Source organism: Rhinoraja longicauda, chromosome 38 (genome assembly GCF_053455715.1).
Source record: "Rhinoraja longicauda isolate Sanriku21f chromosome 38, sRhiLon1.1, whole genome shotgun sequence".
NCBI lineage: Eukaryota > Metazoa > Chordata > Chondrichthyes > Rajiformes > Arhynchobatidae > Rhinoraja > Rhinoraja longicauda.
In genome coordinates, this window is record NC_135990.1 from 14688098 (window position 1) to 14706181 (window position 18084).

At 47.4% G+C, this 18084-nt stretch overlaps 1 protein-coding gene across 3 annotated transcripts in view; it reads right to left on the reverse strand.

The window, feature by feature from the left end:
* crabp1a (cellular retinoic acid binding protein 1a) overlaps nucleotides 1-18084 on the reverse strand; it is a 47128-nt gene that overhangs the window by 18279 nt on the left and 10765 nt on the right. For 2 of the 3 annotated variants that reach the window (XM_078429802.1, XM_078429801.1), the window contains exon 1: nucleotides 938-1165. The exons of the other annotated variant lie outside the window; for it this stretch is intronic. In XM_078429802.1, the coding sequence (XP_078285928.1) occupies nucleotides 938-1007 (70 nt within the window). In that variant the 5' untranslated portion in view covers nucleotides 1008-1165. Of the gene's footprint in view, nucleotides 1-937; nucleotides 1166-18084 lie in introns of those variants that run through there. 3 annotated transcript variants of the gene reach the window in all.

An 18084-nucleotide genomic window follows, 5' to 3' on the forward strand; every position in this document is an offset into this window, starting at 1 on the left:
CATGTAGGGTCTTGCTTGGTAACATTATAAACCTGGGCCAACGTCATTGTGCTTCTCATGACCCTTGAGGGATGAAGCAATCAGTTCACCACCTCAGCCGCCTGTGAGACCGTGGAAAGTTAGAGGAGCCCGTCTAGTTTTGAGATGCCCTACTGGGTTGGTGGGGATGGGTGCAAACACAAGTGGTTGGCAAGTGAGACCAATGACAGTTTAATATCTCGGGACCCCTTTCCCAGACTGTGCTTTAGTTAGAAGAGAGACACAAAATGCTAGAGTAACTCAGCGGGACAGGCAGCATCTCTGGAGAGAAGGGATGGGTCGAGAATCTTCTTCAGACTGCTTTAGTTATAGAGTGAGGAAACAGGCCCTTCGGCCCAACTTTCCCACACCGATCAACATCTCCCATCTACACTAGCCCCACCTGCCTGCGTTTGGCCTTTTCCCCACTAAGCCTGTCCTATCCATGTACCTGTCTAAATGTTTCTTAAACGATGCGATAGTCCCAGCCTCAACTACCTCCTCCGGCAGCTCGTCCCATTCACCCACCATCCTTGGTGTGAAAAAGTTACCCCTCCTGTCCATATTAAATCTCCCCCCCCCCCCCATCTTAAACCTGTGTCCTCTGGTCCTCGATTCCTCTACTCTGGGCAAGAGACCCTGTGCGTCTACCCGATCTATTCCCCTCATGATTTTGCACACCTCTATAAGATCCTGGCGTGGTGTTGTTTGCCTGTATCTTACGGCACATTCTGCTCTAGGAAAAAATAAACAGATTGATTGGTTTCCCAAACTGAGGGGTTTGCTTGTTAAAACGAAAAAGTTAAACCGAGCTTCGGATAAAGGCACTGGCAGGTCGGGCACAAACATCTCCATGCGTTATATCAGCAACAAGCCATGAGAAATGGCTCGGGGCTGTGTGTAAACATTAAACCCTTACCTAGTACTTTCAAGAGATCGTCAAATTTTTCGCTGCTCCTCATCTTCCAAGTGCCAGCGAAGTTGGGCATTTTGTGTGAGCGTTGGGTTGAGGCTGGGCGCTGTGCTGTGTTTATGTGGGAGGAGAGGCAGATGCCACACGCTGGCTGCTCGGACACCACAGCCTTCACAGCTGCTCCCTCTAAACTCTGGCGCTCATCACACGCGGGCTCTCAGCTCTCAATCACACGCCTCCCTCCCTGGGTCCAAACACCCTCCACGGCCGCCTGGTATTTAAAGCGCCGGTGCTTCTCTGCCTCTTTATGTCTGGCGGGTGGGTGGGACCCGTGTCACCATCTCTGTCAGACCAGCTGAAGAAACTCAGCCGGGATTGGTGGTGGGGAGATGAGTGAAGCAGTCTGAAGAAGGGTCTCGACCTATCCCTTCTCTCCAGAGATGCTGCCTGTCCCGCTGAGTTACTCCAGCATTTTGTGTCCATCTTCTCACATTCTGGGCACACGTTGGGCTCAGGTCTACCCAAGCTTGGCCATCGCTTGTTGGTCCTCGGCTTGGGTTTATCGCACCTTGCTATAACCGGGGTTCAAATCTACCCTCACTCATTCACTCACTCACTCATTCTGGGGTGTGGACCAGCTTGGCATTTCATGCCCACCTTTCGCACCCACTCCCGACACTTTTCGGGGCAATTTTACAGAGAGCCAATTAACCTACAGACTTACACGTCTTTGGGACGCGGGGGGGGGGGAAACCGGAGAACTTGTAGGAACACCACGCAGTTACAGGGAGAACGTGTGGACAAACTCCACACAGACAGCGCCCGCACCCGAGGTCAGGGTCGACCCTGGGTCTCTGGCCTTGTGGGGCAGGAGGTTTACCAGCCGCGCCTCTACCAATAGTTACAACCACTGGTTCTCAGCTCCAGTAGCCTTGGTCCAATCCCTGATGTGTGGGAAGGAACTGCAGATACTGGTTTAAACCGAAGATAGACACAAAATGCTGGAGTAACTCAGCGGGCGAGGCAGCATCTCTGGAGAGAAGGAATGGGTGAAGCTTCGGGTCTGAAGAAGGGTCTCGACCCGAAATGTCACCCATTCCTTCGCTCCGGAGTCGCTGCCCGACCCGCCGAATTTTTTGTCCATCTTGGGTTCAATCCTGACTTCCAGCGTGGAGTTTGCACCTTCTCCTTATGTTTGCACGGCTTTAGAAACATAGAAACATAGAAAATAGGTGCAGGAGTAGGCCATTCGGCCCTTCGAGCCTGTACCACCATTCAATATAATCATGGCTGATCACCCAACTCAGTATCCTGTACCTGCCTTCTCTCCATACCCCCTGATCCCTTTAGCCACAAGGACCACATCTAACTCCCTCTTAAATATAGCCAATGAACTGGCCTCAACTACTTTCTGTGGCAGAGAATTCCACAGATTCACCACTCTGTGTGAAAAAAAACTTTCTCATCTCGGTCCTAAAAGACTTCCCCCTTATCCTTAAACTGTGACCCCTTGTTCTGGACTTCCCCAACATCGGGAACAATCTTCCTGCATCTAGCCTGTCCAACCCCTTAAGAATTTTGTACGTTTCTATAAGATCCCCCCTCAATCTTCTAAATTCCAGCGAGTACAATCTGGAACAAGGGAGTACATTCCCGCTGCTCTGACTTCCTGCCACATCCCAAAGACACGCTGATGGGTAAATGCACTGCTCTAAACTGGAGAGCAGAGGGGTCAGGGAGAGAGGGGGTTACAGGGGAATAGTGGAGGGATGGAACGGGATTGTTCTGAGAGCTGGCATAGACTCAATGGGCAGAATGGCCTTATCTTAAGTCATATAGGTCGTTTAGGTTCGTTTAGAAATACAGGATGGAATCAGGCCCTTCGGCTCACCGAGTCCACGCCGACCATCAATCTCCCGGCCACACTAGTTCTATGTTATTCCACTTTCCCACTCCTTGCACACTAGTGACACTTATACCAAACCCGCTCGTCTTGGGGATATGGGAGGAAACCGGAGCACCCGGGGACAACCCACGCGGTCACAGGGAGAACGTGCGAACTCCACACAGACAGCGCCCGAGGTTAGGACCGAACCTGGGTCTCTGGCGCAGAGAGGCAGCGGCTCTACCAGCTTCACCACGGTGGACTGGAGATACATGTTGGACAGAGCAAGTAAGAATGGCAATTCAGAAGAAGGGTCTCGACCCGAAACGTCACCCATTCCTTCTCTCCAGAGATGCTGTCTGACCCGCTGAGACGGCATTCTGTGTCTACCGTCGATTTAAACAAGCATCTGCAGTTTTCTTTCCTTAGAGTGACAGATGTCCTCCGGGTGAAGGGGACGACAGAGATAAACACAAATGCAAGGCTTCTGCGAGCGGACAACGCCGCAGTCAGTGGTCGCTCTACTGTTACTCCGTGTCCCACACCGGACCAGTAGTTAGCGGCTGCTCCGTGTTGCACATATTCGGGGAGAAATTCCTTCCAGAGTATTTTTAAAGCAGAACACCGACAATTAGTAGGTTGTAAGATAAAATCACAGCTTGTAAAGAATTTGCTGGATGCAAAGTTAGAGCAAGTATTGATCGGCCTGTCCCCGCCGGGGCAATTGATCAAACTCATCAATCTAACTGCCCTGCTGTAAATTATTTCGCAACAAAAGGGAGTCAGAGGTGTACAGATGAGGCTCGGGGACATGGGCTCCCCTTGACACATTTACTAAAGCAGCAAATAATAAGGGCAGAGGAGAAGCTTTGCGCTTATTGATTGAAGAGCAGGCTGGGACCGTCGATTCCCCAGCCCCGCCTCGGCGAAGGCAATACATCACCTCTTCACACTGCTCGGGGGTAGAGGACAAGCGCTGCCTGGAATTACTGGGGGGGGGGGGGGGGGGGGGGGTTGCACTCAAATAACACTGGGAAATCAAGTATATACATATAAATGTGGGCAGCAACTGTTTAGTTCAGAGATACAGCGCGCAATGAAGGGGGACCTCATTGAAACATACAGAACAGTGAAAGGCTTGGATAGAGTGGATACATAGACACATGGACAATAGGTGCAGGATGAGGCCATTCGGCCCTTCGAGCCAGCACCGCCATTCAATGTGAACATGGCTGATCATTCTCAATCAGTACCCCGTTCCTGCCTTCTCCCCATACCCCCTGACTCCGCCATCCTTAAGAGCTCTATCTAGCTCTCTCTTGAATGCATTCAGAGAATTGGCCTCCACTGCCTTCTGAGGCAGAGAATTCCACAGATTCACAACTCTCTGACTGAAAAAGTTTTTCCTCATCTCAGTTCTAAATGGCCTACCCCTTATTATTAAACTGGCCCCTGGTTCTGGACTCCCTCAACATTGGGAACATGTTTCCTGCCTCTAACGTGTCCAACCCTTTAATAATCTTATACGTTTCGATAAGATCTCCTCTCATCCTTCTAAATTCCAGACAATAGGTGCAGGAGGAGGCCATTCGGCCCTTCAATGTGATCATGGTTGATCATGCACAATCAGTACCCCGTTCCTGCCTTCTCCCCATACCCCTTGATTCCGTTATCCTTAAGAGCTCTGTCGAACTCTTGAAAGCACCCAGTGAATCGGCCTCCACTGCCTTCTGAAGCAGAGAACTCCACAAATTCACAACTATCTATGTGAAAAAGATTTTGCTCATCTGCGTTCTAAATGGCCTACCCCTTATTCTTAAACTGTGGCTCCTGGTTCTGGACTCCCCCAACACTGGGAACATGTTTGGCCGGTTTGGGCTAGTTGGGCCGACGAGCCTGTTTCCACACTGTATCGTTCTTTGATTCTATACCCAGCCAATTAACCTACAAACCAGCACGTCTTTGGAGTGTGGGAGGATACTGAAGATCTCGGAGAAAACCCACGCAGGTCACGGGGAGAACGTACAAACTCCGTACAGTCAGCACCCGTAGTCAGGATTGAACCCTAGTCTCCGGCAACTCTACCACTGCGCCACCATGGCAAAGTCTTTTGAGTTCATGGCAGGGAATGCAGCGGTTTCGGGTTCTCAGGGGGCAGGCTGTTTATAGTGCTCACATCAGCTCTCCAATCTCCTGCTCAACCCTGCATTTAGACATCACAACCCATCGTAGATCCCCTGGGACGTAAGAGACTGCAGATGCTGGAGTCTGGAGCAAAAGCCACACTTGTGGATGAGTTCAGTGGGTCAGGCAGCATCTGTGGATGGGAGAGGAGGCGAGGCGGTAACCCAGAGAGAGAAACAGACACCAGCCAGCCCTGACGATCGGAATTACCCCAAGCACACGGAACCCTCTCTGTCACTGAAGCCCAGGACTGGTGGAATGAGTTTGATCTTTCTGCCCAATTTATTTCAGTGAGGAAAACGTTCGTGGAGGTGCTCAGCGGGTCAGGCAGCATCTGTGGAGGGAATGGGAAAGTTGAGAACCTTCACCTGGAAGAGTGGAGGGGAGATTGGGAGGACAAAGAGGTGAGGGGAAGGGGGAGGGGGGCAAGGGTGGATCCGGGTGAGGAGGGTTGATTCATGTGAGATAGGGGCGAAGGCTGGAGACACCAAAGGGCTGCAGATTATGGAACCTGTGATTCATTAAGGTGAATTAAGGTTAATTGTGTGCAGTTTTGGTCTTCAAATTTGAGCAAGGACATTCTTACCATTGAGGGAGTTCACAAGGTTAATGGCGGGACTGTCGTATGTTGAAAGACTGGAGGGATTGGGCTTGTATACTCTTTTATTTAGAAGGATGAGAGGGGATCTCATTGAAACATATAAGATTTTTAAGGGGTTGGACACGTTAGAGGCAGGAAACATGTTCCCAATGTTGGGAGAGTCACGAACCAGGGGCCACAGTTTAAGAATAAGGGATAGGCCATTTAGAACGGAGATGAGAAAAACATTTCCACTCAGAGAGTTGTGAATCTGTAGAATTCTCTGCCTCAGAAGGCAGTGGAGGCCAATTCCCTGGATACTTTCAAGAGAGCTAGATAGAGCTCTTAAGGATAGCGGAGTCAGGGGGTATGGGGAGAAGGCAGGAACGGGGTACTGATTGAGAATGATCAGCCATGATCACATTGAATGGTGGTGCTGGCTCGAAGGGCCGAATGGCCTCCTCCTGCACTTATTGTCTATTGTCTATGTGTCCATTGTATCCAAGCCTTTCACTGTTCTGTACCCAATCATGTTGGTGGTCTCAGATTGAGGACCAAAATGGCGGAGAAAAAGTTGCAAGTGCTAGAAATCGAACATAGAAAATGACTCCCCAGTTCCCTCCACGGATGCTGCCTGACTCGCTGAGTTCCTCCTGCATTTTGTGTCTTTACGAGATAATGAGTGGAGGCAGAAACAGTGTCAAGGTCTCAAGTCAATGGGGTTCATTCCAACCTTACTTCAGTGGTTGATCCCCAGGTGCTGCCAGACCCGGAGTTCCCCCAAGTGGAGGCGTCATTTCAAAACAGAAAATGCTGGAAATGCCTGGTAGGTTAGAACGCATGTGTAGAAGGTAAAGCAGTGTTAATGTTTTGTTCGAAGATCCTTCCTCTGCTGAGTATTTCTAGCGTTTTCTGTTTTTACTTTAGGGGACCAAAATGTTAGTCAACATGACAAGTTTTAAGAACTGTCTAAAAGATGGAGTTTGTTGAATGCTCATTCCATTCGGGTGGTGGTGGAGTTGCTGCCTCACAGCGCCAGAAACCCGGGTTCAATCCTGACCATGGGCGCTGTCTGTACGGTGTTTGTATGTTCTCCCTGTGACCGCGTGCGTTTTCTCCGGGTGCTCCGGTTTCGTCCCACACTCAAAAGACGTACAGGTTTGCAGGTTTATAGGCTTTGGTAAGAAATTGTAAATGGTCCCTAGTGTGTCGGATAGCGTTAGCGTACGGGGTGATCGCTGGTAGGCGCAGACTCGGTGGGTCGAAGGGCCTGTTTCCGCTGTATCTCTAAAGTTTATTATTTTCAATGGGAGCATGGGGGTGGTGTTTGTGGTGTTTGATATATCAGGAAAGGGAGAGATGTCCACCACTGAAGACAAAGAGTGGAAGACTCATACAAAGAATGAAGACTCTTACATCTCCAGAGTGGAAGTGTCAGACTGTGTCAGATGGACCCGTGTGGCAAATTTAATGGGAAGGAGAATGGTGACTTGAAGCACAGGAAGAGGGACAACAAAGATCAAGGGTGAAGAACAAATTAGGTCCAATGCATGGAATCTTTACAGAGGGAGCAATCAATCAATGGGAAATTCACCGTTAGACTTTAGACTTTCGACAGCGTGGAAACAGGCCCTTCAGCCCACCTAGTCCGCACCAACCAGTGATCACCCCTTACACTGACAGTATCCTACATGGACAATTTTCAAATTACAGAAGCTAATAAACCTAAAAACTTACACGTCTTTGGGGTGTGGGAGGAAACTGGAGCCACCCGGAGAAAACCCACACGGTCACAGGGAGAACGTACAAACTCCACCCGTACAGCACCCGTAGTCAGCATCGAACCCGGGTCTTTGACGCTGTAAGGCAGCAACTCTACCGCTGCACCACCGTGCCGGCCTAAATGGAGGGCCAAGACATTTGGCTTCTGCAATGGAAGAGGGACCAACTGGGATTCTGGCTCTTCCTTATTCTAAAGGCATGAGTTCCTTATGGTTTGGAGTCACGTGGGCTCCTATATTTCATTGTCTGATGATAATTGAGAACATATTCTCGAATCGTATGCAAAATGGCCAGTTAGACCACTCTATGACATCAGAGTGACTGGCTTTATCTAAGCAAAGGGGAGGGAGAAAGAGAGAGAGAGAGAGAGGGAGAGAGAGAGAGGAAGAGGGAGAGGGAGAGAGGGAGTGAGGGAGAGAGAGGGAGGAAGAGAGAGAGAGAGAAGGGGAGAGGATGAGAAAGGGAGAGAGAGAGAGAGAGGGAGAGAGAGAGAGAGGGAGAGGGAGAGAGAGAGAGGGAGAGGGAGAGAGAATGAGGGAGAGGGAGGAAGAGAGAGAGACAGAGAGAGAAGGGGAAAAGAGAGAGAGAAGGGGAAAAGGATGAGAAAGGGAGAGAGAGAGAGGGAGAGAGGGGGAGAGAGAGAAGAGGGAGAGAGGAAGAGGGAGAGAGAGAGAGGAAGAGGGAGAGAGAGAGAGAGAGAGAGAGAGAGAGAGAGAGAGAGAGAGAGAGAGAGAGAGAGAGAGAGAGAGAGAGAGAGAGAGAGAGAGAGAGAGAGAGAGAGAGAGAGAGAGAGAGAGAGAGAGAGAGAGCCATTGGCTATGCATTGCCATGTTTGTGATTAACTCCGAGACACACTGGACATCTCGATTGCATTTCTTGTTCAAAAAATGAATTCCTTACTGGACTTAAATGTCAAGTGAAAGTGATAGTTCAGATGCCAAACTTAGGTTAATACCCCCATCATAACGTGGTACGGTGATGATGTTTCAGGTTACTTTTTGAAGTCTGTATGTACATAGAAGGCTCCAAGATTGGGAGTGACTGCTCTTTGTAATCCCCCAGCAATCTGAGTTCCGTGCCTGTCAGTAAGTTCCTTTCAGGCTACTTTCGTGCTAAGAAAACTGGGTCATTTTAAAGCCCTGTCACTTTACAGGAGCCCTGAATATTTGAGTGCGTCATTTCTTTTTTTCCACTTGGCACTGATGTTAACATTAATAGTTAACTAGGAGTATCATTATTAATGTAGACAGGGAGAGGTTATTTTTGTAGAAAATAATGTGCAACCTGGAGCTGCCCTCTTCCATTGTAACTAACGCATTATTCCAACATACATCTGAATCATGGGCCGCTCAGCCCCTCAAACTTATTCCAAGATTGCGCTTGATCAGATTGCAGTCGTATTTGCTTAGAAGTTATCAATCTTTGCCTTAAAACATTAAAATACTCTGCTTCCACTTTTCGACGAAAGGTTTGCAAAGGTCCATGACCCACCGAGATACGAAAATTGTCTTCCTCTCAGACATAAATGGCCAATCTGTTAACTTTTATATACCATGTGGGCTTCACTTCTGCTGCTCATCATGTCAAAGTAGTTCAGCACAGCAAGTGAGGAAATGCAGGTTCCCTTTTAATGAACAGATATATCATGCTTTTCACTCGTCCATTACCATCATCATGGGCGGGTTCCTTGGGCGATGGATGGTCAGCATGGACTTGGTGGGCCGAACGGCCTGTTTCCATGCTGTATCTTTCAATAATATGGCAGCACAGTGGCGTGGCTGGTAGAGCAGCCTTAGAGACCTGGATTTGAGCCTGACCACGGTGCTGTCTGTGTGGAGTTTGCACCTTCTCCCTGTGACATGTTGGTTTCCTCCGTGCGCTCCGGTTTCCTTCCACGTCCCATAGACGTGAGCGCCTGCAGTTTAATTGACCTCTGTAAATTGCCCCCATGAGAAAGTTGGATAACATGGAACTAGTGTGAACGGGCGATCGATGGTCGGCATGGACTCTGTGACCCAAAGGGCTGTTTCCATGCTGTATCTTTCCATTAATCATTCATTCATGGAGCCAGCACTAGTCAGATGGGGTACAGCAGGGCCTGCTGGGGAAGGACCAAGCACTCCTGGAACGCCCTTCTACATCTGAGGATGGGTTGCTGATACAAAGCATTGACTAGTTTCTCTTTCACTGATGCTACTTGACTGTTTGAATTCTTCCAGCAATCTCTGGTTTTGATATTTTGGGGCACCAGACACACCTGACAAATCTGTAGCAAAGAATCACATCAGTGATAAACAGCACAATCTGCCCGTAACACACAGAGCTCAACGATCCTGTAGCTAACAGGTCTGCAGTTGTGCCATATTACGTTGTGGGTCATGGTGGGCAATTAAACAGTGCATAAACATGTCCATCCTCGGAGATGGCAGGGCCCAGTGTGTGAGTGCAACCACAAGGCTGAAGCAAACACCATCGTGTTCAACCATAAGTGCCCACTGGATGATTCATCCTGACTGACCCACCAGATCACAATCATCATAGAAGTTAGTGTTCAGTCAATTAGCATCAACCCATGTGATAGCAGGACAAGCTGAGAACACAGGACATGGCCCAACTAGAGAGCTGAAGATCTGGGCTCCAGAACTAGTTGTGCCTCAGATAAAGCGGTTACAACGATGGTATCCACCAGATAATGTGGAGTTAGACTTTACAGATAGAGCATGGAAACAGCCCTTCGGCCTACACCGACCAGTGGTCACCCCATACACTAGCACTATGCTACACACACTGAGGACAATTTACAATTTTAGCGAAGCCAATTGACCGACAAACCTGCACGTCTTTGGAATGTGGGAAGATCCGGAGCATGTGGAGAAAACCCACGCAGTTACAGGGAAAATGTACAAACTCCGTACAGACCGCACCTGCAGTCAGGATCGAACCCAGGTAAGGCAGCAACTCTAAAAGCTGGGGGAGGTTGAGGTGACAACTCTTGCCATCAATGGAGCATTTGACCGAGTGTGATGTGAAGAAACTATTATTCCAATTATCCCAACTCCAGGCCCATATTGCAGACGATCCTCAGGGCAGTGTCCTGGGTCCAACCGACCTCAACTACTTCAATAGATAGACACAAAATGCTGGAGTAACTCAGCGGCACAGGCAGCATCTCTGGAAAGAAGGAATGGGTGATGTTTCAGGTCGGGACCCTTCTTCAGACTGATATTCCAGCCATCATAAGGTCAAAGATGGGGACGTTTCCCCCAAGATCTTGTCCAATTTGCTTCTTAAAAGTCTGTCCAAGGAAAGTTCTACCATCAGTGAGTTCCAGACCAGAACTTTTCTTTACGTATAAAGGATTCTGCCCACAATTCCACCCTGTATTTTGCCCATCACTTTCAATCTTTGTACTTGGTCTCCTAATACGATCAACTGGATTTTTTTGCTCCATCTGGTCCTGTCGTAATCTTGCACATCTCTAGCGAAGCTCCACTCAACCATCCCTGCTCCAGGGGGATCAGTCACGTAGCCTTGCAGTAGACATTCTTCACAACCAGAAATATTCCTCTGAATCTTTTCTGCAAAACTCAAACTGAGGCCAAACCAGTTATGGAATCACACAGTGTGGAAACAGGCCCTTTGGCCCACCTGCCTGCATTTGGCCCATATCTCTCTAAACCTAGTTCTCACAGAAATTCACCACAACCATCCTGCTTCTGTTCTTTATTGTTGAATCCCAGGATTGGATATGTTTTACTGACTGTGCTCTTAGCCCATCGATCATGTACAAGAATTCATGCATCAGATATACTCGCAGGTACCTCTGTTCCCAAATGTAGCCACAAGGAACTGCAGATGCTGGTTTACAAGGGGACTCAAAGTGCTGTAGTAACTCAGCAGGTCAGGCAGTATCTCTGGAGAACATGGATAGGTGAGGATTTATGTCGGGACCCTTCTTCAGACTCAGCAGAGGCCCTACCTTTGTACCCCCACACCTCAGCTCTTCTTCCGTCGCCGCCACTTCCAGGTTTTCTAAGGGAGGGAGTCCTCGCCTTGACCCCTTCTCCTGACTTCCCCTTCCTCATGGACCCACCTTGCTGGCCTTCAACCCTCTCGAGAGCTTTTTATTTCCAACTCCCGGCAAGGCATCAACTCTTGACTTCTCCACACCTCATCCTGGGCGCTTGTGCGGCATAGACGGAGGAATTGGGATAGGGATAGAGTTTTTACAGGAAACAGGGTGGGAAGAAGTGTAGTCAAGATAGCTGTGGGAGTCAGTAGGTTTGTAGTAGATGTCGGTCACTAGTCTGTCTCCTGTAATGGAGATGGTGAGATCCAGAAACGGTAGGGAGATGTCGGAGATGGTCCAAGTATATTTAAGAGCAGGATGGAAATTAGTGGTGAAATTTATGAAGTCTGTGAGTTCTGCATGGGTACACGAGGTAGCACCAATGCAGTCGTCAATGTAGCGGAGGTAGATTTCGGGGATAGGGCCAGTGTACGCCTGGAACAGGGATTGTTCGACGTACCCGACAAAGAAGAAGGCATAGCTAGGGGCCATGTGAGTGCCCATAGCTATGCCTCGGATTTGGAGGAAGTGGGAGGAGTCAACTGAGAAGTTGTTGAGTACTTTTACGTATTTTAATTAAAAAGTTTGTAACTGACCTGAAATTTACCATTCTCTCTCACAGCCAATCTTCTCCACTGAAATAAATACGGCACGGGTTCATGTGGCAGTTCTTTAGATCTTTAGTTTGACTTTAGTTTAGACATGCAGCGCGGAAACAGGCTCTACAGCCCACTGTCCGCGCCAACCAGCGATCTCCGCACAGTAACACTATCCTACACACACTAGGGACAAGTTACAATTATATCAAGCCAATTGACCTACAAACCTGTACATCTTTAGAGTGTGGGAGGAAAACGGAAAACTCGGAGAAAACTCTCCAGGTCACGGGGCGAGCGTACAAACTCCGTACAGACAAACTACTGCTGCACTATTGTGCCATCTTTGTTCTGGGAGGTTAGGTCTCCACCACAGAACCACACGTTCTGTGTCCAATGTTGCACAGCCACTGGGAAGTGGCCCATGAGAATCTGTTAAGAAGTTTGTGATTTGTAAGTTTGTGTGTGAACTCTAAATTTCTTAACAATTACATAGGGGAATGCAGGTATGATCAGGAAAGTCCTGGCATTTCAAAGGATAAATACTGTGTATTAGAATGAACACACTTAGTATTTAGTACTGGCTCACCACCCATTTTACGGCAAAGGAAGATCCGGCTCCTATTCAATCCGGACAGAATTACAAGAGTGCACTTGAAATCCCTCCCCGGAAGTCCCCCCGAAAATGTGGCGCCTAGGCTGGGTGAGGCAGCCAATCTCGACCTATAACTGGACCTTTGTGCCAATTGGCAGGTGAATTTGCCCCCTGCAGCACAGGCTCTGGAACTCGGGCCAGGCCGGAGCCATATAACCATATAACAACTACAGCACGGAAACAGGCCCGTTCGGCCCTACCAGTCCACGCCGACCACTCTCTCTGACCTAGTCTCATCTACCTGCTCTCAGACCATAACCCTCCAATCCCCTCTCATCCATATACTTATCCAATTTACTCTTAAATAATAAAAATCGAGCCTGCCTCCACCACTTCCACCAGAAGCCCATTCCATACAGCCACCACCCTCTGAGTAAAGAAGTTACCCCTCATGTTACCCCTAAACTTTTGTCCCTCAATTCTAAAGTTATGTCCCCTTGTTGGAATCTTCCCCACTCTCAAGGGGAAAAGCCTACCCACGTCAACTCTGTCCGTCCCTCTTAAAATTTAAAAAACCTCTATCAAGTCCCCCCCTCAACCTTCTACGCTCCAAAGAATAAAGACCCAACCTGTTCAACCTCTCCCTGTAGCTTAAGTGCTGAAACCCAGGCAACATTCTAGCAAATCTCCTCTGTACCCTCTCCATTTTGTCGACATCCTTCCTATAATTTGGCGACCAGAACTGCACACCATACTCCAGATTCGGCCTCACCAATGCCCTGTACAATTTTAACATTACATCCCAACTTCTATATTCGATGCTCTGATTTATAAAGGCAAGCATACCAAACGCCTTCTTCACCACCCTATCCACATGAGATTCCACCTTCAGGGAACAATGCACAGTTATTCCCAGATCCCTCTGTTCCACTGCATTCCTCAATTCCCTACCATTTACCCTGTACGTCCTATATTGATTTGTCCTACCAAAATGCAGCACCTCACATTTATCAGCATTAAACTCCATCTGCCATCTTTCAGCCCACCCTTCCAAAAGGCCCATGTCTCTCTGTAGACTTTGAAACTCTACTTCATTATTAACTACACCACCTATCTTAGTATCATCTGCATATTTACTAATCCAATTTGCCACACCATCATCCAGATCATTAATGTAAATGACAAACAACAGATCCGTTCCCATAGCCGACTTTGCAGGCCGTTTTTGGGCTCCTCAGCTGCCTACGTGGACCGTTGGACACCACTCGGAAGCTATGATCTATGTTTTTCCGGCAAAACAGATATGAAGGCTCTGGAACCAAGGATGCCGGGTATTTGGCGGTGGCCCTGTAATTACTTAGTAATCTCATTGAACACCTCCTCCTTGGGGAGCACATTTTATGGACTAATCCCCTATTGACCAAGATATCGTTTCTACAGATCAATTTTGAATGCCCACGCCATGCCCCCACCCTACCAGCTTTGCCCATGTCCACTGGCTCTGCTATTCAGGACAAGATGAAAAAGCTCGCTGTGATTGACATCATCCAACCCATGGGAATTTAAACTCAGTCTTAACTCAATATCAACGTTTGAACACAGCCCAACATTTGATTTGCTTTACTCACTGCCATTGGGAATACTCAGAAAATCAATCACATCTACTTGCAAAAAAACCGCTTGATTGGAAGTGGACCTGAATTAAGCACAGGATGTGAATTTAATTATGACTAACACTGCCTCCCTGTCCACCAACATTTGATTTTAAGTCTCGTTCTTGTTTTCAAATAGATCTCGGATTTTTTACCTCACTCCCCCAACTCGGTAATATCCAATCCTCCTCACTCTTCAGCTTGCCGGTAGAGTTTCTGCCTCACTGAGACAGAGAGCCAGGACCGATCCCGACTACGGGTGCTGTCTGTACGGAATTTGTACATTCTCCATGTAGCCGCGAGGGTTTTCTCCGGGTACTCCGGGTACGCACGGGTTTGTAAGTTAATTGACTTCTGTAAAACTGTAAATTGTCCTTAGAGTGTAGAATAGTGCTAGTGCATGGGGTGATCGCTGGTCGGCAAAGACTCGACGGGCTGAAGGGCCTGTTTACACGCTGTATGTCTATAGTCCTCAATACTTGAGTGACACCCACCCTACCGCCTTCAATATTCACTCCCTCCAGGGCCAGCTGTTGTTACTGGATGCATCATCTAAAAAATGACCTGTGGTTGTTTGCCTGTTCTGTTTTTAGTTTAGTTTAGGGATACAGCGCGGAAACAGGCCCTTCTGCCCACCAAGTCTGTGCTGACCAACGGTCCCCGCACACTAATCCTATCTTACACACTAGGGACAATTTACAATCTTTACTGAAGGCAATAAACTTACAAACCTGTAGGTCTTTGGGGTGTGGGAGGAAACCGGAGCACCCAGACAAAACCCACGTGGTCGCAGGGAGAATGTGGGGTGCAGCGGTAGAGTTGTTGCCTTACAATGCTAGAGGCCCATATTTGATTCCGACTACGATTGCTGTCTGTACGGTGTTTGTACGTTCTCCCTGTGACTTGTGTGGGTTTTCTCTGTATGTTCCGGTTACCTCCCAAACTCCAAAGACATACAGGTTTGCAGGTTAATTGGCTTCGGTAAAATTGTAAAAATTGTCCCTGGTGTGTGCATAGGATAATGTTAGCATGTGGGGGATTGCTGGTCGGTGTGGACTTGGTGGGCCGAAGGGCAAGCTTCCTCGACTTTCAGAAAGCATACGACAAGGTCCCACATAGGAGATTAGTGGGCAAAATTAGAGCACATGGTATTGGGGGTAGGGTACTGACATGGATAGAAAATTGGTTGGCAGACAGAAAGCAAAGAGTGGGGATAAATGGGTCCCTTTCAGAATGGCAGGCAGTGACTAGTGGGGTACCGCAAGGCTCGGTGCTGGGACCGCAGCTATTTACAATATACATTAATGACTTGGATGAAGGGATTAAAAGTACCATTAGCAAATTTGTAGATGATACAAAGCTGGGTGGTAGTGTGAACTGTGAGGAAGATGCTATGAGGTTGCAGGGTGACTTGGACAGGTTGTGTGAGTGGGCGGATGCATGGCAGATGCAGCTTAATGTGGATAAGTGTGAGGTTATCCATTTTGGTGGTAAGAATAGGAAGGCAGATTATTATCTGAATGGTGTCAAGTTAGGAGAAGGGGACCTACAACGAGATCTGGGTGTCCTAGTGCATCAGTCACTGAAAGGAAGCATGCAGGTTCAGCAGGCAGTGAAGAAAGCCAATGGAATGTTGGCCTTCATAACAAGAGGAGTTGTGTATAGGAGCAAAGTGGTCCTTCTGCAGTTGTACAGGGCCCTAGTGAGACCGCAGTGCTGTGTGCAGTTTTGGTCTCCAAATTTGAGGAAGGATAACCTTGCTATTGAGGATGTGCAGCTTAGGTTCACTAGGTTAATTCCCGGAATGGCGGGACTGTCATATGTTGAAAGACTGGAGCGACTAGGCTTGTATAAACTGGAATTTAGAAGGATGAGAGGGGATCTTATCGAAACGTATAAGATTATTAAGGGGTTGGACACATTAGAGGCAGGATGATCTATGATCATATTGAGGCAATATGATCTATGATCACATTGAATGATGGTGCTGGCTCGAAGGGCCGAATGGCCTACTCCTGTACCTATTGTCTTCCGTGCTCTAAACTAAACTACTCTAAACTAAATGTGCAAACTCTGTACAGACCGCACCCGTAGTCAGGATCGAACCCAGGTCTCTGGTGCAGTAAGGTAGCGGCTGAAAATCCAACTTCACACAGGTATGAGCTTGGAAATGGAAAAATGAACTTTAGGGCTTTATCTGACAATTCATTTTGTGTTTGTAACCAAAATGAAGATAATGTGGTCTCTTTATATTTGGTTTTTAAGAATCCATCAGAAGCTAGTTCCAAAAGTTGTTCTTCTGTTTGTGAGAGACCTTTTGGCACTGATTGGTTGATGTTGAATGGGTATCTTCACCACTCAATATCAATGTCCAATTCAGGGAAATACTTTTCTAGATTCATCCATAAACTCTGTAAATGCTGGATTATAATAATCATCACACCGTCTTCACTTTGTTCGCTTGAACTTGTCTGTAATTCATGAAGAGACGGAGAAGAGTTCACTTCTCCATTAACAACTCCCTTTTGCCACAACTTCAACTTAGCCACTGTGGCGCTCACCTTATCTTGAATGTGAAATATAGAAATTTCCTTGCCTTGTTAGGACGTGCAGCGTAGGTTTACTAGGTTAATTCCAGGAATGGCGGGACTGTCATATGTTGAAAGACTGGAGCGACTAGGCTTGTATACACTGGAATTTAGAAGGATGAGAGGAGATCTTATCGAAACATATAAGATTATTAAGGGGTTGGACACGTTAGAGGCAGGAAACATGTTCCCAATGTTGGGGGAGTCCAGAACAAGGGGCCACAGTTTACGAATAAGGGGTAGGCCATTTAGAACTGAGATGAGGAAAAACTTTTTCAGTCAGAGAGTTGTGAATCTGTGGAATTCTCTGCCTCAGAAGGCAGTGGAGGCCAATTCTCTGAATGCATTCAAGAGAGAGCTAGATAGAGCTCTTATGGATAGCAGAGTCAGGGGGTATGGGGAGAAGGCAGGAACGGGGTACTGATTGAGAATGATCAGCCATGATCACATTGAATGGCGGTGCTGGCTCGAAGGGCCGAATGGCCTCCTCCTGCACCTCTTGTCTATTGTCTAAATTAAGATTATTTAAAACAGGAAATATGTCTGCCAGATATGCTCATTGACAGCCATTTCCAGTCTTGTAAACATTTCTTCAATTCACAGCTTTCATTAATAAAAACCAATAGTTTATTCCGGAGTTCAAATAAACAAGTCAACACTTTTCCACGAGAAAGCCAACGAACCTCGGTATGGAAAAGAAGTTGGGTATGATTACTACCCATTTCTTCACACAGTTGTGAAAAAAGATGGGCATTTAATGGACGTCCTTTAATATAATTTATGATTTTCACTGCTTAGTCTCAAACTTTTTTTTAGGTCTGCAGACATCATATGTGTAGTCAAAGCCTCTGTGTATGCAACAATGTGTGGATTTTGCATCCGGTGCAATAGTTTTAATCCTTGAAACAAGCCCTATTTTACATCCGACCTTGGTCTTTGCTCCGTCTGTGTTTATTCCAACACAACGCTTCCAATCAAGTTTGTTTTGGTGCATAAATTCATCCATAATGTTAAAGATTTTTTCTCCAGTTGTTAGTTCTGGCAAATGTTGGCAAAATAAAAGGTCGTCATTAAGTTTTTGGTCTTTATCATACCTAATGAACACCAAAAGATTTGCAAAATTCGCAATGTCAGTGGATTCGTCCGCCTGTAATGCATAATAATGATTCTGACGATGTCGGACAATAATATTTGTTTTATATTTTTCAGCCATTTTGGTGAT